Source organism: Trifolium pratense, linkage group LG4 (assembly GCF_020283565.1).
Source record: "Trifolium pratense cultivar HEN17-A07 linkage group LG4, ARS_RC_1.1, whole genome shotgun sequence".
NCBI lineage: Eukaryota > Viridiplantae > Streptophyta > Magnoliopsida > Fabales > Fabaceae > Trifolium > Trifolium pratense.
In genome coordinates, this window is record NC_060062.1 from 38,621,616 (window position 1) to 38,642,433 (window position 20,818).

The following is a 20,818-nucleotide window of genomic DNA, read 5'->3' on the forward strand; positions in this document are numbered from 1 at the left end:
AAAAAATTAATTTACGACGAAATAATCGAGTTTAAAGTAGTGAAAAATCGCGTTTTTTTTTCGGTGTCCAAATCAAACGAACCAAGTCTCTATTTGTAGAGAAAAAAAAATTATGAATTTTGGTATAAAAAATAAAAAATAAAAAATTAATTTACGACGAAATAATCGAGTTTAAAGTAGTGAAAAATCGCGTTTTTTTTTCGGTGTCCAAATCAAACGAACCAAGTCTCTATTTGTAGAGAAAAAAAAATTATGAATTTTGGTATAAAAATTAAAAAATAAAAAATTAATTTACGACGAAATAATCGAGTTTAAAGCATAAAATGGAAAAAATCAGGCAGACCCAGTCATATGCTGACACGTGGCTGCCTTTTTCAAAAGTAAAATTTTCTCTCTCCAGCTTATAATCTAGTGTGGCGCAGACAGGATGGTAGGATGATCTGGGCTGTCTGATCAATCAGACAGCCTTAATGAGATCACATCTTGGCTGTCTGATGGAAATCAACGGTCTGTAACCATGGTCCTTCCGTACGCGCGCGACACTGGATCCACGTCTATTAATTTTTAAGAAGGTGGGGGCGCGTGTCATTATTTTTTTTTTTATGTAAAATTACAGAAATGCCCCTATTGCTCTATTCTTTCAAAAATTAAAAGAATGGGTATTTTGGTCCAACTCAAAAGGTGCACCTTGCTAACTTAGACCTAACTAGGGTCTAAGTTAGAAAACCCCTTTGAAAAATATATATTACATCTTTTTTTTTGTTTCAAATATAAGTATACTTCGCGTTTCAAAAAGATTGATTTTAAGGTTGTTTCAAATATTTTTTTCTTGTCCTAAATATAAAAAAAAAAAATAAAAAAAAAAATCTAATTTTAAGATAAATTGAGAATCTAATATATCTAACATATATAATATAGATAAAATTTATTAGATTCTCAATGAACCTTAAAAATATATTTTTTCTTATATTTAGGATCGGAAGGAGTATTTTTTTTTGGTAAGGACCGATGGAGTATTCGATAGACTAAGAACTAAATAAAATATTAATATATTACCTCTATCCTTATATATAAAACTTTTTTGAGATTTTTCTTTATTTTTTTTATAAGAACTCTTTCAAATTTAAAAAAAAAATTAATTATTTCTTTACCAATATACTCTTAATTATAATGCATATTATTTTATTATAATTATATTATAATTATTCAGTTAATGTCAAAATTACATGATCATTATAATTCAGTTGATAGTGATATAACATTATATATGTAGGGCTGGGGTTCGAACCCCGATCATCCAATTTATTTATCTTCAAGGTAAAATTTCTATAGTCACTAACTTATTTTATTTTTTAACTAGGATTGTGACATGTTAATGAAAGTTTAATTATGGTGTTGGGTGATAAAATATTATTTATTATATATCATTGAAAAATCATATACACAAATTTGTAGCAGGAATAGACTAAGAACAAAAGTTGATTTAAGGTGTAGATATTTTTATAGATAAATAACAATTTGACAACAAAAAATGCAATTTAAGTTCATTTGTAGTGTATAGTTTGTCAAATGAATATTTATTTTTTAAACTCACAGAGATTTCCAATAAACTTAATTCTCATATGCGATGGTATAATTGGCATTGTAAAAGATATATACGACTATGTAGGATGTACTATTTTTCAAGTAAATATATAATTATAAAAAAAATTAAAAAATTGCCATTCCATCATATTATTTAATTGAGTTCATTGTCATTAAAAGTATGAAAATATTGGTTAGTTAAAATTAGGTACACCCTTAATGAGGAAGAACATAATTGAGGTAGATGGAAAGTATACAACGTTAAATTATTGTCTACGAAAAATTATAGTTGTCATTACTTATTTATTTATGAATCCATAAAAGAGTGTTCATCCTATTAGTTGGCATGATAATGTGGAACCTAAGAAAAACCACTTTCTAAAATCATATATTGATGAAGAAACTTTATATATAATGACAAATTATAAACACAAGAGTTACACCATAACGGTTATTTTTGAATTAGTATATTTGACAAATTCAACATTTCTTTTCCTAACTATGGCTTATGAACAACAATGAAACCTTGTCATATGATTAAGATTCTTTGAAGCAAAAATTCATAGATCATTGGTTTTTGAAGGTTTAAGGTTTGAATAGAAAACATCTAGAATTGATTTATTTTTATTTTTATATAGGTTAATGTCTACATGCATGCTATAAGGAAGATTTTGCAAGAACATTGCAATTTTGTAAATGTGGGTTTGGTAAGATCAAATATTTAGAGGTGGAAAATGAGCTTCTTTTCATGTTGTAAGTTACAAGAGAAGACCACCAAAAGCTCATTGAAGAAAAACCTTAAGGATTATCATAATTTTTGTTTCAGACCTGGTAATTTTTCCTACCCTTCATTGTACCAATTATTTTACTTTTATTTTTTTAGATGTGAGGTTTTGAATTCTTGGTTTCACATAATTGAATTGATCTTTATGTTAAAGTTGTTCAATTTAATTAATGTCTCATGTTTAGGAATCAAATGTTGTTTTCTATGTAATGTTAGCACATTTAGACAAAAGCTAAGCTATAATAATCCATAAAAAAAAAATGTTTTGATTTTTTTTAATCTTTTTAATATATTTTATTTCTCAACTTCTTAATGAAATATTTAGAAGCAAAAAATACAAATGGAATCCTTGATCATTGTGCATCTTTGAGGAGCTTCATCTTTGGTCTTTAAGTTCTATATCTTGATCTTATTATCATTGTTTAAACCTAATGTAATTAAGTTAATGATCTATTACTTTTTACCTTAATTAATTGTCAATATTTATATTGTAGATCATGGCAAACGGAAGTACATAGTAGAGGAAGAAAATGAAAGATATGAAAAAGGAAATATTACCTCTAAGATATTTACTTACCATGAGCTATCTGTTGCAACTAAGAACTTTCATGTCCACAATATGGTTGGAGAAGGAGGCTTTGGGAGAGTGTACAAAGGGCGCATTAAAAGCTTAGATAATAAGGTAAGATGTTTACTTAAACTAAGAGCTATTTTAATGTTATGCTAAGAAAGTAGATAATTCCCCCGACGAGATTAAGAGGTCCAATGGGCCGGATACTGGTGGTAAAAAAAAAGTAGATTAGTCAAGTTGTAAACAATATTTTAAAACTCGGGTCGAATATCGAACATGTAAGTCTTCTGGATCATGGCTCAAGTGTTTTAAACCGTTTCAGTGGAGATAAAACTGCAACCGAACTACCAACATAAATGAATCACATTAGATTGAATCCTCTGGTTCGATTTTTAAAACATAGGTTATAAGCGAATTTGTAAATGTTGTGTTACTTCTATGTAGGTTGTTGCTGTAAAGAAACTTAACAAAAATGGATTTCAAGGAAGCAGAGAATTTCTTGCAGAGGTTATGATTTTGAGTTTTTTGCACAACACAAACCTTGTTAACTTGGTAGGGTATTGTAGTGAAGGTGATCAAAGGATTTTGGTATATGAGTACATGTCAAATGGTTCTTTAGAAGATCACCTCTTTGGTAAGTAAATGCCCTTCTTGCACAATTTCTTCATGATTGAAAATCTTAAATATTAATCCAATTCAAATATAAAATTTCTCATGTTGATTGATCACAAAATAAAACACCTTTTTCCTTCAATTTCTCATGTTTGGTTTACCTTCACATTTGTGTCACAACCAATAATACATGAAATTTAAAATATTTTTTCTGTAACATCAAAATAAATTGAAAAATGAATGTCTATATCATTTTGGATTAAGCTCCGTTGTAGTCAAGTTGTCCACATTTACGCATTGTAACGTGGTCGTTCGATCAAGATCGGACAATCCAGATGAATTATAAAATTTATATTCTTTCAATAACAAAAAAATTAAAATCTTCATTTTTATACTATCTGATCTTGATTGAATGACCACTAATATTTTAAATGTGTGCATGCAAGGTTGCACCAATAAAATTTTCTTTTTTAAAACTTGACCCTAGAGTTATATTGTTAAGCATGTGTTCTTGTTAAATTCTATCTGACCAAACAAAAGAAAATTGATTTTTAGAGTTACCTCCGGGAAAAAAGCCTTTGGACTGGTACACTAGAATGAAAATTGCAGAAGGTGCCGCGAGAGGACTCGAATACTTACACGCAGAAGCAAGTCCGCCGGTGATATACCGTGATTTCAAAGCATCAAACATACTATTAGATGAAAACTTCAATCCAAAACTATCAGATTTCGGACTTGCAAAGCTTGGTCCGACCGGCGATAAAACACATGTGTCCACTAGGGTGATGGGAACTTATGGCTATTGTGCACCTGAGTATGCCTCAACAGGTCAATTGACTACAAAGTCAGATGTTTATAGTTTTGGAGTAGTGTTTTTAGAGATGATCACAGGGAGAAGAGTACTTGATTTTTCAAGATCATCTGAAGAGGAAAACTTGGTCACTTGGGTATGTCACGTAACCTTCTTTTTATGTGGCTACAAGCATAACATGTTTCTCTAAGATAAGATATAAGGTTTTACAATTTATAACATTTTATTTTTTTTCAGGCATTACCACTACTCAAAAACAAAAGAAAATATACAACATTGGCTGATCCATTGCTAAAAGGGAACTACCCAATGAGGGGTCTATACCAAGCACTAGCAATTGCATCAATGTGTCTATTGGATGATGCTACTGCTAGACCTTTAATTGGTGATGTAGTCACAGCTCTTGGAGTTTTAGCAATGCATGTACAAGTTGGAAAACAAAAACATACAAAAGAAACTTATATTGAACAAGGAGAATGCAGTTGATCAATCAATTTCATAGATTAGAGATCTTAGAGGGATAGTGAATGAAGTTTTGTGAATTATTTTATAACATTTCATTGTGTTGCCATTAGGTGTGTTATATTTTGAAGATCAAAACCATTACCATATTTTTCTATGTTCGGTGTTTAATTTCTTAGTAGTATATATAAGTATTAGACTTTGATGATAGAAATATGATTGGTACGTATCTGATTTTTAATTGGCTCTCACTAAGTTGATCTTCAATAACAATTTCGTCAATCAGGATAGAATCTAGGATCTTATAATATTATCAAAATTCTTCACCACTAGACTAAACCTAGTAGCTTAATAACATTTTTTTTGTTGATAGACAAAATCGCAAAACCATTGAAAACTCTCACACACAAAGTAGAGAGACCAGAGTTTAAACCTCGATCATGATGTGCGACACTTACATTTTTTTTTTTGTGGTTTATAACCCTCTGGTTCCTAGGGGAAATGAGCCCTAGTAGTCCAGAGTTCGACCGCGAGGTAAGTAAAGTCTGGCCAAGAAATTGTTCCACCAAAGAATCGAACTTGGGTTCTCCTGAAATCCATCTTTTTTAGTGAAGCTCGTTAACTACTTGACCTCAATGACTTAGTTGCGACACTTGCAATTTCAACTGTTCTGTATAAAATTTGTGGACAATAATATTTAAGTGACAAAATTGGCAATTCACTCTTAAAAAATCCCACAAGACAAAATATTACAACTTATTACATGGCAATGGCAATGCCAATGACAATGACAGCTACTATATTTATTATTTCAAAGTTAAATTAATAATGACCAATATTTTTCACACAATTTTTTATTCTCTTTATTTATTTATTCTCTTAAATATTAAAATAATAATAATAATAGCACAGTTTCATTTCATGATAGAATAGAAGGAAAGAAGCCAGCGAGTTGCAGAAGACGCAGCAGCAACAGCAACAACAATGGAGGCTTCTATACAGACCACTGCGTTAAGACCATATTGCCCCTTATGCTGCCGCCTCTCACGCTCCTTCTCCCTCTCACTCTCTTCATGCTCTTCTCTCGTTTCCCTAACTCCTCACAGGTTCGCTTTTTCACTTTCAAACTTTTCATTTTTGTTGCATATGCTTTTCAATTTCACTTGCCCATATCTTTAAATTCTTTGTTAACTCCAAATTTTGTATCTTTTCTTCATTGGGTGTTTGAATTTTTGTTTAAAAATCAGTCAATTTTTTTCTTCATTTTAGTCATATGAAACTAAGAAACATGCTGAACTTTTTTTTTTTTTACTTCAACATAATGCTGACTTTACTGTTTTCTAGTGGTCAGTTGCAACTAGTAACTACTGAAGCAAAAGAAAAAAATTGTGTAAAATAAACGATTTCATGGATAGTGGAATTTTTTATGAGTAAATAGCGAGATAAACCATTTAGGTCTTTAAATATGTTATGTGGTGTCACTATAGTCCCCAAATGTACTTTTATCCCGGAAGAGTTTGGTCTGACAAGGGTGCTTATTAGCGAGAGATGATTTTGTTCTGCTTCAGTTCAACAATGTTCCGCTCGGGTTTTGGTTTTTTGGGTAGGAAATGGAGTTGGAGTAGGACGATAGCGTGTCCATGTTTGAATTTCAATTGGTATTGTTTTTGTGATGTTGTTCCACTGCATTTTTTTTGCCATTCGTATGTCTTATACTTATGGTTGAGCGTTATAATATATTTGCTGATTAAAAATAAAAAATATATATTCAAGATAGTTACACAGGAATGAAAGGCAAGCGGGAAACAAGTTCTGCTGCTAACCCTTTCCCGATGACAAAACCAATCCTCTTAAAAGTTACATCATTGAATGTGTTTTTTGCTAGTTATTTTGGTCTTCAAATGTATAATCGGTTAGGTAGTTAGTTTGGTTGTTGAATGTGTCTTCTGTTTGTCAGTTTGGTCCATGAGATTACTAACAGTAGACATACTGAAGGATGTTATTGAAGTTTTGATACATTCAAGGACTACATATTTAGGGACAACGTGTTTGTTTAATCATTCTTTTATTGGTATATCTCCGGTACATGTGAAAGCCTGCATTATTTTACCCCACAAACACAGTTCTAGATGGAGTGTTTACTTAGCGGGTGAATTGCCACGTACTAATATGCTATTGCTTTTCATGTAATTGACACCTTTATTTTCATTGTACGATGTGAACCGCAGAAGAAAAATCAAGGCAATCCAGATTGCTAGCAATGGCCTTCGAAATAGCAATGGGTATAGTAATTGTGTTAGAGCAGATTTACGGGGTCCAAAGTTGACATCTGCGGGGTTAAATAAATACAATGACACTAGCACTCACACTCAGTATAAACAGAGTTTCCCATACAAGAATCCGGTTTGCGATACATTTATGAAGTTCACAAGTGCATCAACTAGCATGTTGGAGGAAATGACAGCAGAGGAAGAGGTGAGTTCTTCACATTCCTATGAAACACAAGTTAGGAAGGTGGATGTGGCTCCTTGCATTCCTGAACGTTCCACAGCTGCTGCTGAAAGGAAATTGACTGGTGGTGATAATAGAGGATGGACTATGGCAAAAAATAAATTAGCTGAAGGTAAGAAGGAAATGAACGGCGCAAACAAATACAAGAGGAAAAGTGACGGTTCTCACTTATCTAGTAGATTTGCTTCCATTGGTCGGAGACAAGGTCTTTCTACGCGTGGGGTTGGCAATCATGTACGGCAGGATCATGGTGAAAATGTCTCACCTGCTGTTAAATATTCTTTATTAAACAATTCAAAGATGATTACAGATTCTGAAACTGTGGTCCATCAATATAATGAATCAGCATTAGACATTAGTAAAGAGAAAATTACTAGAGTTAATGGCGATGAAGTTTTAGAGGAAGCTGTAAAGGATTCAACTGATGCAACAATTGCTAGAAAGGCTCGTTGTACTGACCAGTCAAAACTTCAGGACAGACTCTGTCGTATCTATGAAGATATTCTGGTGGTTGATAATATTCCTCTAGCAGAAGAGGTTGTTAAGATGCTCACAGTAAAATACCGGCATCTTATATATGCATGTGATACCGAGGTATAATTATTTTCACTGCTTTCATTCACTTGTGTTATTATCTATAGATTCTCCATGATCACTGGTTTGCATAGCTAGATTTCTTCCTCTCCCTCTTTTATGCAAATGTATATGGGTACTTTGATCACTAGGTCAACTAGTTTGTATAAATGACAAACTTATTATCTGCTGATTTCATTCTCTTCAAAGGTAGCCAAGATAGATGTCAAACAAGAAACACCTGTAGATCACGGGGAGATAACATGCTTTAGCATTTATGGCGGTTCAGAAGCTGATTTTGGAGGTGGAAAGTCTTGTATTTGGGTAGATGTGCTTGATGGTGGAGGCAAAGAGATTTTAGAAAAATTTGCTAATTTTTTCAGCGATCCTTTGATCATGAAGGTGAGCTTTTTCTTTCTTCTTTTATCCGTTATACATTATTAATCCCACAAACGTTCTATCACTTACCTCAAAATGCAGCACCTTGTGTGCCGTAATTCTATGATTTCTGGTGTATGAATGATATGACTTTGGATTACAAATAATATCTGAAATAACAGAGTCAATGGTGCATTGTGTAGGTCTGGCATAATTATAGCTTTGACTGTCATGTTATAGAGAACTATGGATTCAAAGTTTCTGGTTTTCATGCTGATACAATGCACATGGCACGGTTATGGGATTCATCAAGACAATTAAATGGGGGTTATTCTCTTGAAAAACTATCAGGTGACAAAAAGGTCATGTCAAGGGCTCAGTCGAACCATGAAAAGGATTTGATCGGTAAGGTGTCAATGAAAACTATATTTAGTAAGAAAAAGGTGAAAAAAGATGGATCTGAGGGTAAAACGATTACCATCGCTCCTGTTGAAGATCTACAGAGAGATGAGCGTATACCTTGGATATGTTATTCTGCCTTAGATGCTAAAAGCACTTTGAATCTGTATGAGAGCTTGAAAAGCTATCTTTCAGAAATGCCATGGAAATTTGATGGTGTACCGGTTTCTGGGAAAACCATGTATGATTTCTACAACGAATATTGGCGGCCATTTGGGGAGATTCTAGTCCTAATGGAATCTGAGGGAATGCTAGTTGATCGGTCATATCTTGAAGGCATAGAAAAGGTTGCCAAAACAGAGCAAGAAATAGCTGTTGATAGATTCCGTAAATGGGCGTGTAGGTATTGTCCCGATGCAAAGTATATGAATTTCGGAAGCGATTTACAGTTGCGCCAGTTGCTTTTTGGTGGTACCGTGAACAGGTGCACTTTCTTTTATTTTAAAATAAAAAATCTTATGTGGACTACTTGGTTCAATTTTAAAAAACTGATTATTTGTCGGTTGGAGCCTGACATATTTATCAAGCGAACTGTCGGATTATTGTAAATTTGATGTACTCATGAATGTCATGACCTATTTTGATATATTTGTATGTGTGTTGGTTGAGTTCATGAAGGTGAAAAAGTCCCAATTTTTTTATATGAAATGTGCTGTTTATGACAAAGTAGCTGAAATATATTGTTCGTATTGCAGAAAAGACTCCAGTCAAGCACTTCCAATGGAGCGAATATTCAAAATTCCCAATGTTGAAGAAGTGATTGAAGAAGGCAAGAAGGCTCCCAAAAAATTTCGTGATATGAAGGTGAAGAGCCTAGGTTATACCTTGAAGACCGAGATGTACACAGCAAGCGGTTGGCCGTCAGTTAGTGGTGATGCTTTAAAAGTCCTGGCTGGAAATATTTCTTCTGATTATGACTTTACTGATGATATTTATAACACGGATCTTGACGATGAACATGAAAATCCTTGTCAAAGTCATATTGAGGTTTCAAAAGTTGATAATTCTGCATATGGAACAGCCTTTGCTGCTTTTCCATCAGAGAAAGAAGGGAGAGAAGCTTGCCATGCAATTGCTGCTTTATGTGAAGTCAGTTCAATCAACTCTTTGATTTCGAACTTCATCCTACCCCTGCAGGTATATTGTTAACTGTAAACGTTTTTGGTTTATTTCGTTATGATTGGCATTACTTGTCTTACTCTTAATAGAGATTGAATCTTTCCAGTCCCTTGTAGTGAACATAAATAGGCTTGATCAAGTATTTAAGAAGAATAAATTACACGCATCAATTATTCCTAAAGGTGCCTTCCGTTAGAAGTTGGTGATCTTGTTTTAAAGCATTTGATCAAGCATTTTATGTTGAAACCAGTATTCGATGATATTTTCATGTTATTGTCTGGAAGTATTTGTTGATCCATAATATTGAAATATTTAAGATATAGAATATTTTCGAACTCATTCCGAGACTTCAAGTTTCTGTCTATCTCTTGTGCAAGGTTCTATCAAATTTTATTATCATTTCTGGAATTAATATATTTGTTATTCTATATTCTACCTCGTGACAATGATGAACTAATCTTTTTATAAACAAAAGATGTGATTGTTTAATGCCTTGCAAACAGCATATCTCAAGGCCTGCAATGAATGTGTCACATTTGTTGTTTGCATAAGTAAATCATCAAACTTATGTATTAAAGTTTTGATCGAGTATACTTTTTTTTTAACTCTGAAGTTCTTTATACCTGCATTACGTTAGCTTAATAGTTTCTTCATGCCAGGGACATAATATATCAGGAAAGGATAACCGTGTTCATTGTTCCTTAAATATCAACACAGAGACAGGACGCTTGTCAGCTAGACGGCCAAATCTGCAGGTTATTCTAATTTTCATGATAAATTAGAAATTTTCTCTAGGGCCCAGTTTACTTTGTGAAAACATTTTCTATTTTCATTTCCTAAAATTTGTATTCATTTTACTTACTAACAAGGAGATACTAGACTCTTGAACTGATCAATTGTGTGCATTTTTTGAAACAATGATGATGCCAAAAAATTTGTTTTCATTGTTTCAAAAAATTCATCATCCCTAACTAGGATTTAATCTTCTCTCCATCACAACGATTCATTTCAAGAGTCCCACATCTTACTTTCAGCTTAAAATGAACACAAAGTAAACATATCCGAAAGATTTTGATTAGGATATTTCGTTTAATGGCGGTAATCGTGAACCTGAAATTTTTTAAGCACTATATTCATTTGATCATTGAACTTCATCTTTGCGCATGCATGTTTAATTGCTGTCATTCTCTTTGTACATGAATTAGAATCAACCTGCTTTGGAAAAAGACCGATACAAGATCCGTCAAGCATTCATTGCTGCACCTGGGAATTCTCTTATAGTTGCGGATTATGGACAGGTTTGCAGTTCATAATGTGTTTCTATTTGGAATATTTTCTAGAAATTCCATTCTGTGAACGGTGTTATTATGTATAATTACAGCTTGAACTTAGGATTCTCGCACATCTTGCCAACTGTAAGAGCATGATGGAAGCTTTTAAAGCTGGTGGAGATTTCCATTCAAGGACTGCAATGAATATGTATCCATATATTCGTGAAGCAGTTGAGAGAAAAGAAGTGCTTCTCGAGTGGCATCCTCAGCCTGGTGAGGATAAACCTCCAGTTCCTCTATTGAAGGTATAGATGCTGGATTTATCAGTTTACCATTGCAAACATATTTTCTATAATTTGGTCATGACTCTATTTGTATTATTACCCCTCCATTATAGGATAAATTTGGTTCTGAAAGAAGAAAAGCTAAAATGCTTAACTTCTCAATTGCATATGGCAAGACTCCAGTGGGGCTTGCTAAGGATTGGAGGGTACGCTGCATTTTATTACTTATTACAAGAAATTTATAATGCTGACAAGTGTCCAAGATTTATTATTATTATTTCTTTGTCGAGAAAAGTTCATGTGTTTTTTCCTTTCAGGTTACTGTGAACGAAGCTAAGAAAACCGTTGACCTTTGGTACAACGACAGAAAAGAAGTTTTGCAATGGCAAAAGGAGCGTAAAAACGAAGCTCGCAAGGACTATTGTGTCTACACATTACTAGGGCGAGCCCGGAAGTTTCCTTTGATGGCCCAAGCAAATACCTACCAGAAGGGTCACATTGAGAGAGCTGCTATTAATACTCCAGTGCAGGTCCTTAATTCTTTCGAATAGACTAATGCAATAATGTGCCCCCTTCCCCATCAGATAATATTCACTATACTCTCAAGTTCGACTATCACGTTATGGTGAATCTAACATGTAAATTTCTCTATGGATTTCTGATTTGTAAAATACAACAGGGTAGTGCAGCTGATGTTGCCATGTGTGCAATGATACAAATTTCCAATAATAAACAGCTGAAGGAGCTTGGTTGGAAGTTACTTCTACAGGTAATTTCATGCCTTAATTTCTTTCTTTCTCAATATTCTTGCTCACTTTTATTGGTACATACTATAATTGGCTTATCAATTGAGAGATAAGAGGAGGAATTGGCCATATAACCAACCACGCATGCATGGTCAAGATTGGTTTTACTTGAACATTTTTGGATAATCTATTCACAAATACCTTGTTACTTTTTAATAAGATTTTTGAATATGGCAAAACAGGTTCACGATGAAGTCATATTGGAAGGACCAACAGAGTCGGCCGAGGTTGCAAAATCCATAGTTGTTGAGTGCATGTCCAAACCCTTTTACGGCAAAAATATTCTAAAAGTTGATCTCTCTGTTGATGCCAAGTGTGCTCAAAATTGGTACTCGGCAAAATAGGTATAGGTAGCATATACTACATTACTGTATTTGGTAGATGTTTATTCATTCAGATGGCTCAGGCTGCATGGTTCCGTCGGTGATTGCAATCACAAGAGTCTTCTACTTTGGTTCTTCTTCTTTAAGGCAATTTCAATGCCTTAAATAGTACTATTGCTAGAGGTTTGGAATTTTTCCACTGTGATATTTTGGTAATACTAAAAGCATATCACTTTTAACTCAGATGGGAGCAAAAGGCGAAAACCAGTGGCCTCGGCTTTTAACTGATTTAGCTAGCAGGGTTTTTTCTTCTTATGAATGTGTACCTAGTTTTCATCCCTTGCATCATGTACCAGTATGTATGGTCTTTTTGGTTGATGCAAAGTATATAAATATGAGCCCCGTCGAAAACTTGTACTTCATGTACAATATTTTGCAGCACTTTGCAGGCATATATGATTAGTAACTAGTGACTAGTATTTATGTTATAGTTTTCAGTAGTAATCTCGTGGATATAAAACAAATACTGATATACGAGGTGGAAATAATAATAATAGTAATAATAATAATAATAATAATAGGGCTAATTACATTAACCTCCTTGACTTAAACCACACAAACACCCCTCTATTTTTCAAAACACACTAACCTCCCCTTAGTGTCAAACTTCCGTTAGAAAAAGAAAAGGGTTTTATTTTATCATTGTTATAGCAGTCGTTTTGTGTTTCTTCCAAAATTCTCTCTCACTATAACATTTTTCTCAAAGCTTAGAATCAAACAAGATTTAAAAAAAGAAAAATGAAATTGAATATCATATAAAAAATAGTAAGTCTGCTTAAAAAAATAAAAAATAGTAAGTCGGATCTCTATTTTATTATATACGTAACAAGATTCCCACGAATCTCTCTCGTGTATTCTCATAAAAACTGCTTATGTGTCATTTATTTAGAGGACTTGTTTACGGGGGATTCAATTGAATCTTCTCTAACCCAATATTTAAAAAATAAATAAAAAATCTCAACAAAAGATTTTTTTTTTTTTAAAAAAAAAGGGATATGGATTTAGTGCGGTCAGAATTTCGTGCAGTCATGCAGTCAAATCACCATATGCCTTTTGATTAAAATTACAAAATCCAGATTCAAATAGTGATTGGATCCAATGGTTGTGATATCCATATGCTAAAAAAAATCTTCTCAAAAGAAGATTTAAAATATAAAGATATGAATTACTTTTTTTTTGGAGATTTAATTGATAAATATAAGATAGTGAATATTTTTTTAAAAACTCAAGCAACTAAAATCAAGTACAACCGGTATATATATACCAAATCTAAAGCAACTAAAATCAAACAATCTCACTCTCCATCTAGGTTTACGGTTAGCTCCCTTTGCCTTTTGGTTTTTTATTTCTTGCATGTGTATTTCTTGGGTTGTATCGTACCAGGGATTTGTTTTTGCTTTTTGCTTTTTGCTTTTGGCTAGCCTAGAATTGTGTTAACTATTTGTATTTTTCTCTCTACAAACATGTTTTATGTTTGTTTGAGTTTGGTAATAAATTTTTTTGCTGTTAACGGTTTGATAATAAAATTCTGTTTGGTAATAGCCTAGGCCTAAAAAAATAAGCCTACACAAACCATAGGCCAGACTCAATCCTTCAATTTTTTGCCATGCTTAGGCTTGGCAAAGCCTAACTCGGCCTAGCCTATTCCCAATCATATATTACATGCTTAGATTAAATTTCATTTAGTAGAAGAAGGGCGACATTGATCAAACTCTGGACAACTTAGTTATAGAGACTCTAATACATGTCAAACAACTATTTACTGCTTTTATATTTTATTCTAACAGGGATGATGGTGTAATTTTCTCCTTTCTGATTTATTGCTTATTTTATTAGGATTTTGACCATTGAAGTGAAGTATTGCTCATAGTTAGGGCAGGCAAAAATGGACCTCCGAAAATCAATGGCATGCCAAACAGACGTTGCCCTCAGTATCACAAAGCATTTATTCTCAAAACAAGAATATCATGACAACAACCTCATATTTTCACCCTTCTCTCTCCACGCTGTTCTTAGCGTCATGGCTGCAGGTTCAGAAGGCTTCACACTCGATGAGCTTATTTCCTTCCTCCGATTTGACTCCATCGACCATCTCAACACTTTCTTCTCTCAGCTCCTCTCTGATCTGCTCTCCAACATTGATGCCACCCGCCTGTCTTTTGTCAATGGAATGTGGGCTGATAAATCAGTTTCCCTTTCTCAATCTTTTAAACAACTTGTCACCACACATTACAAGGTGTCTTGTGCTTCAGTTAATTTTCGGACCAAGGTACTATCGCTTTTTCAACATCATCTTAATTTATTTTTTTTATTGACTAACAAATACTTCTGTTAAAATGTTTATGAAAAAAAGATTAATTATAATTGATTTTGATGCGGTTTTAAAGGGTGATAAAGTGCGCCATGAAGTCAATTCATGGGTTGAAGAAGAGACGAATGGCCTTATCACAAAACTTATTCCTCCCAAGGCTGTAGGCAAGTTAACCAGACTTATCTTTGCAAACGCACTGCACTTCAAAGGTGAGTGGAAACACAAGTTTGATCCAGCAGGCTATAATAAGTTTCACCTCCTCAATGGCAAGATAGTCGATGTTATCTTCATGAGAAGCAAGAAGAAGAAGCGGTTTATTAGCACTTTTGATGGTTTCAAAGTCCTACGCCTTTCTTATAAACAAGGTATAGATAAGAAGCGTCGGTTCTCCATGTACATTTTTCTTCCAGACGCAGAAGATGGACTGCCAGCTTTAATTGAAAAGTTGGCTTCAGAATCTGGTTACTTGAAAGACAAGCTTCCTCGACGAAAAGTGCCAGTATCTAATTTCAAGATTCCAAAATTCAAGATTTCTTTTACACTTGAAGCTTCTAATGTGCTACAGGAGGTGGGAGTGATTTCGCCTTTCTCCCAGGAAGCAAGATTTACAAATATGGTGGAGTCTCCCTCAGGTGAAGAACATGTTGAAAGCATGTTTCACAAAGCTTCCATCGAGGTAAATGAAGAAGGCACTGAAGCTACAACGGCCAATTCAACGGTCCTCATAAAGAAAGGAAAGCGTTTTACTCATCGTTCTTCTGGTATAGACTTTGTAGCTGACCACCCTTTCCTCTTCATGATCAGAGAAGATTTTACCGGAACAATCTTGTTTATTGGGAAGGTGCTAGATCCTCGTGATGGAGTAGCCACGCCGGTGAGGCGTAGCAATTTCAAAGATGATGTTAGTGACGATGATGAGTACCTGAACAAGCTTCCATCACTGAGGAATATGTCAAAGCAAGATATGAATTCGGAGAAATTCATTATGCAATTCAGAAAGCGGTTGAGATATTATTGTGGCTCAAGTTTGGATGGCGGGGAATGGTCAGGGTATGGTGATAGATCAGCGAGTTAAAACCTGTGATATGACAGAACAAATATCGTATGCATTATTTATTACTGATGCCCTTAAATTTTTTATGGTTTTGATAAATTGATGATTATTACAATCTGGCTCATTTGTCTTTGACTTATATTTTCAACTATTTTGAAATTGAGTTTAAGATTGTGCTATGCTAACTTTCATCTGCTGTAAAGATCAATACTTCAAATGCCCAACAACCTTAGCTTGTTGGCTTTTTGAGTATCTTACGCCCAACAAGTTATGAAGGGGTGATTAAGGGCCACAAAAATATCGAATTTACAAGATTAACAAAAACGAATAAACTGAGATTTAAAACCTGTGCGAAAAGAGATGTCTCAGTTTATAAAAATTTGTAGAGTAGATCTACTCAATGAGATATTTGAATTCAACGGTTGGATTGAGAAAATATAATGCCGATATCGAGTTATTAAGCGGAGTAAGTCAATAGAGACTTACTCCTGGAGTCAACGAATCCCTCCACATTGTTTAAAGTAAATTATTTTACACATGCGTCCAATAATATATCAACAAATTATGTATGATGTTTAAAAACACATGATGTGTCACATTCCTTAAATGATGTGGCAACACATCATTAAATATGTGTGTAAAAAAATTTTACACCAATATTACATACAAATTAAACTCATATTATTATTTGTTAATCAATCATGTATAATATTTATTACTTTCTCAGTTTAGAAAGGCCAAACTATAAAATAAATCTTAATGATGTGCCGCGAGAACACTTAAAAAATAAGGATATCACACTATATGAAGGAGCTCGAGTTCGAACTCAGGGACACTCCACTTATTCATCTTTAAAGTGAATTTTCTAGCTTTTAGACTACGTGACAATTTTTTTTTTAGTTTAATCGGATGTTCTGAATTTGAATTTAGTCATAAAATTACAATGCCATTAAATTTTTACTCTCAATTTGATTAATCTACAGAGCATAGAAATTAAGTAATGAATATTTGATGGAAATGTTTACTAACTATTTGAGTTTTTTCCTTCCTACTTGAATGATGTGAGAGTAAAAGTCAAATCAATGAAAGTGTGGATCCACACACTCTCTCAAATAAGACATATATAAAATCTTCTTTTTCTAGAGTAAAAGACCAATTTGCCAAGCTTTCATTTTCAGTGAAATTTCATCACAGGATTATAAGAAAAAAGAAAGGAAAAAAAGAGGTTGCTTCCTTTGCTGGGTCTGTTTCAAATCTGCAATTTCCAAACATACCATATTGTAAGATACCCAAAATCTATTTTAATCTTCTTCTTTATGGATCTAAAAATGTATTTCATTTTACTACTAAATCAATGTAAACGGCCATTCTGTTTAATTTATAGTTAATTCATTTTCTCTTTTTTTGTTGTTTTTGTTTTTGTGTTTGCTTATGTTTATGTTGTTGTTCAAAATTAAATAATCGTTGCTTTTTGTTTTTAATTATGTATGTGTTTTTTAATTTGTTAAATTTGGTTCCTTTTGGTGAATGTGAACTGTGATTTTTGGATTTGATTCTGTTTCATCCTAGCCATGTTGATTTGGTGTTCATTTTTTGCTCAATCTGAAGTTTTTATGTATGGTTCTGCATTGATTTTACTAATTATCCAAATTGAATCAAGCTTTGTTTTTCCTATTTGAACCCTAATTTTGGTCTTTCCTGAGAAAAAAATGTTTCTTTGTGTTTGTTTCCATACAATTTCTTGAACCTAATTAGGGTTTACTAATTTGTACTATTTCAGAATTACTGTTTCTGCTGTTGTTGAATTTATCTTGAAGCTATGTTTCTTTGTTGGTTACTTCTAAACTAAACTACAAATTATTTTCAATCATAACTTGATACATAAACAAAACTACATATTAGTTTTGTAAGAAATTTATTACTTTACATTTCGAAACATTGGGTGTTGGGTATGACTCATAGTTTACTCATAAGTGAGCAACTCACTCGAGCTGGCGAGTGTTTAAACACAACAAGTTGTAATCTGTAAACTCTAAGCTTGAATACTAGAAAGATATTGCAGACACTCTGCAGTCGGAGACGTAGGCTCAATTGGCCAAACTCTGACATATCTTGTGTGTTCTTTGTTTGTGTTTTTCGTATCTGTTTACTTTTGAACTAGGGTTGTTATTCTAACTTAGTGACTCTAATGTGGAACAGATAACCTGAATAAATTTGCAAGGAATACCTATCGCAAACACTAGAATATTTGGATCGTTAATCGGAGATAATAGGATCATAAGAACATGGCTCAAACACTTGAAGGTATGAAGGGCAAAAGCGGATCAATCAAACTAGGAACTACCGGAACAATCGGTTCCTTAATGACAAGAGAATTGGATCATATCTCTCCTGTATCACACAAACAGCATGTATCTTCAAGAAATAAACCTAGAACACTACCTGTTTCTGTTCCTTGTACTAGTACCGGTACAAGTGCGACTCCGAAAAGACTACAACCAAGAAAATCATCAGATGAAGCCAGTGGCAGTGGAAGTAGTAAAATTACAAATCATAGAACAAAAGCTAATAGTACTACTAGTAGGAATACTCATAGAATACCAATGTTAGGTTCTGCTGATAATTTTTCGGTGGACAGAACTCCAGCCAGAGAGAAAAAAAGTGATAAAAAGAAACCTAACATTGTTGAAGTCGTCGATATAAAATGTGGGAATGTAGATAAGACTTGGGCTACTCCTCTAACAAGTCGTCTTAAGAAGCTCGGTTTCTCAAAGCTCTCTGAGAGCATTATCTAAGACTGAAATTTTTTCGTATCAGACCGTAGGTTTCTGTAACCGAAAACCGAGGTCCCGTTTGGCCTACTGTTGTCTGATACATCAACCATAGAGCACATACTTGGTAGGAGCTTGCCACTTACTCGCTTTTTCTTTGTACTTTCAACTGTTGATACAACTGTGCTTCTGGAATTTGTGCTAAGGGAAGAACCTACATCTGTGATCTGAGACTTGTTCCTCTGTGACCTGTCTTGTGAATTTGATTCGATCCGGCTGAAGTAATCAATTTCCTGCATTATGAGGGATGCCACCGTGCCTCGGGTGCCTATTTCTATCGGAGGAAATTCAGCCATATCTTTTGTGGATTTATGCATGCTTTCTTTGGTTGGTGCTGAGGATTGAGCTAAATCTTCTGTTTGAAGAAGTACTATTTGTGGTTTTGTTCTTGTGGGGAAATTGCAGAGATTTTGGGGGTTCTTTTTTGTTTCAAGAGATGTAGTTTTACAAGAATTCTTCATCTTATGTTCTATATCTGAAATGCATGGGATAAAGTTTGTGTAATTTGGAGATTGGCTGATGATGATATTATGGTCACAGCATTCATGTGCTTGTAGTTAAAACACTCAGATTTCTAACTACTAAACTACCCTTTTTAACTGCTTTTTAAGTTACTTCATTTTCCTAGGTACATGCTAGCTCATTATTCGGGACTACTTGTCAGTGTGAAACAATGTTTTAAAAACCGGTCTGAACCAGCCGGTTCGATTGGTTGGTTTGGTTCTAGTTACATTGTAGTCTGGTTGAACCGAAATTGAAACATGTTGACCCAGTTCACTTGTGGTTGGTTCGACCAGTTTTCAGTTTTTACTTGTTTATTTATTTGTCATGTGGTTGAAATATGGTTGAACCTATTGAAGCAATTTACTTGTGTGAAAACTCAGTATCCGGTCCAAACATCGGCAAATCTGAGGGGCACTAATTCCACCGTCCACTAGTAGGGACCTAAGTGAAGCTAGAGTTTTGCTCTGTATGATTGACCCAACATAGCAAGTGGCAGCAGGAGGATTCAAATATGAGACTTTGAGAGAAGCACACACCAAAGTCCTAATTCTTCACCATCAAACGAATCCATGAAGCTATTAAATCGTGATTTGAGAGGTCTCACCGGTTTAATATCCGGTCTAGTTTCTAAAACATTGGTGTTAAGTGAATCATTATGAAAAGTAAAATAGGACAAACCCTTTCATTGACTTTTTTAAGCTGATTTTGTATATTGATGTCTTAATTGGCAAGTAGCATGCTAAGTGCTAACTAGGTAAGGATAGCAATTAATTATTAGAGTGCTTTTTAGGTTTAGAGAAGTATGAATGACTTTACTTTTATCTCAGTTGGCTCTATCTATTTTGTACTTTGGTTATATATGGTGAAGTATGTGAAAGATGATCATCATTTACGAAATCTATAATTATCAATAAGTTGAAACGTAATTATGAAATTAGACAAAAATCAAGATGCATGAATCAACATTTTGTTGTTTTGCATTTGTATTATTATGCTATCTATCTGAATCGTCCTTTAAAATATTTTGTCCATGACCAGTTTTAGGTATCTTCCAACTTCTAAAATTATGTATTAAAAAAACATTTAGATGTGAAAATGTCAACTTACACAAAATGTTATTTAAAAAGTTCGAATTACCACCTAAATTTTAGGTTTGTAATTGTGAGATTTTGAGTTTCAATGTAGATAAAAATGTTAATCCTAACAATATTAACTTTATCGCTTGAATTAGATCTTGTAGACTCTAGGACTTGATATATATTTGCAATTATTGGGTTCATCCAACATTTTTTTTTTTAAAAATAAAATATTGGCAATCTATTTCTTCTCTTTATTTATTTTACTGTTTAGTGTGTGAATTCATTGGTGCTACTTTATTACTCAAAAGAGATAGAGCAAGTTTAAGGAGCATGTGATTCAAACTCTCTTCAAAACACCACTATTGGGGGCCCTCATCACGGTCTTTATTATGTAGTCATTCACGGGTAATTCATTCACTTGTTTGTACATG

General features: G+C 33.6%; 4 protein-coding genes across 6 annotated transcripts; all 4 read left to right on the forward strand.

Moving 5' to 3' along the window:
* The first annotated feature begins 1,935 nt into the window (after positions 1-1,935).
* LOC123882226 (probable serine/threonine-protein kinase PBL23) lies at positions 1,936-5,071 on the forward strand. The gene is made up of 5 exons (XM_045931035.1): positions 1,936-2,415; positions 2,863-3,050; positions 3,384-3,573; positions 4,107-4,498; positions 4,600-5,071. Exons 1-5 carry the CDS (start codon positions 2,319-2,321, stop codon positions 4,846-4,848), a joined length of 1,116 nt encoding a protein of 371 aa, XP_045786991.1. The 5' UTR covers positions 1,936-2,318; the 3' UTR covers positions 4,849-5,071.
* Positions 5,072-5,717: 646 nt separating this feature from the next.
* LOC123882227 (DNA polymerase I A, chloroplastic/mitochondrial-like) lies at positions 5,718-13,027 on the forward strand. Its single transcript, XM_045931036.1, has 12 exons — positions 5,718-5,930; positions 7,053-7,929; positions 8,119-8,310; positions 8,490-9,169; positions 9,441-9,882; positions 10,524-10,619; positions 11,070-11,162; positions 11,246-11,440; positions 11,533-11,625; positions 11,737-11,949; positions 12,099-12,188; positions 12,408-13,027. The coding sequence occupies exons 1-12, from the start codon at positions 5,809-5,811 to the stop codon at positions 12,567-12,569; spliced, it is 3,255 nt and encodes a 1,084-aa protein (XP_045786992.1). The 5' UTR covers positions 5,718-5,808; the 3' UTR covers positions 12,570-13,027.
* Positions 13,028-14,435: 1,408 nt separating this feature from the next.
* On the forward strand, positions 14,436-15,994 carry LOC123922645 (serpin-ZX-like). The gene is made up of 2 exons (XM_045975340.1): positions 14,436-14,877; positions 14,996-15,994. The coding sequence occupies exons 1-2, from the start codon at positions 14,494-14,496 to the stop codon at positions 15,992-15,994; spliced, it is 1,383 nt and encodes a 460-aa protein (XP_045831296.1). The 5' UTR covers positions 14,436-14,493.
* Positions 15,995-16,976: 982 nt separating this feature from the next.
* LOC123882228 lies at positions 16,977-19,997 on the forward strand. 3 transcript variants are annotated; one of them, XM_045931039.1, is made up of 3 exons: positions 16,977-17,253; positions 17,754-17,788; positions 18,171-19,997. In XM_045931039.1, exon 3 carries the CDS (start codon positions 18,259-18,261, stop codon positions 18,766-18,768), a length of 510 nt encoding a protein of 169 aa, XP_045786995.1. In that variant the 5' UTR covers positions 16,977-17,253; positions 17,754-17,788; positions 18,171-18,258; the 3' UTR covers positions 18,769-19,997. The 3 variants fall into 3 exon arrangements, with proteins under 3 accessions (XP_045786995.1, XP_045786993.1, XP_045786996.1); XM_045931037.1 differs by lacking the exon at positions 17,754-17,788 and having other exon boundaries at positions 16,978-17,253; positions 18,173-19,997; XM_045931040.1 differs by lacking the exons at positions 16,977-17,253; positions 17,754-17,788 and adding an exon at positions 17,312-17,329 and having other exon boundaries at positions 18,173-19,997.
* Positions 19,998-20,818: the final 821 nt, after the last annotated feature.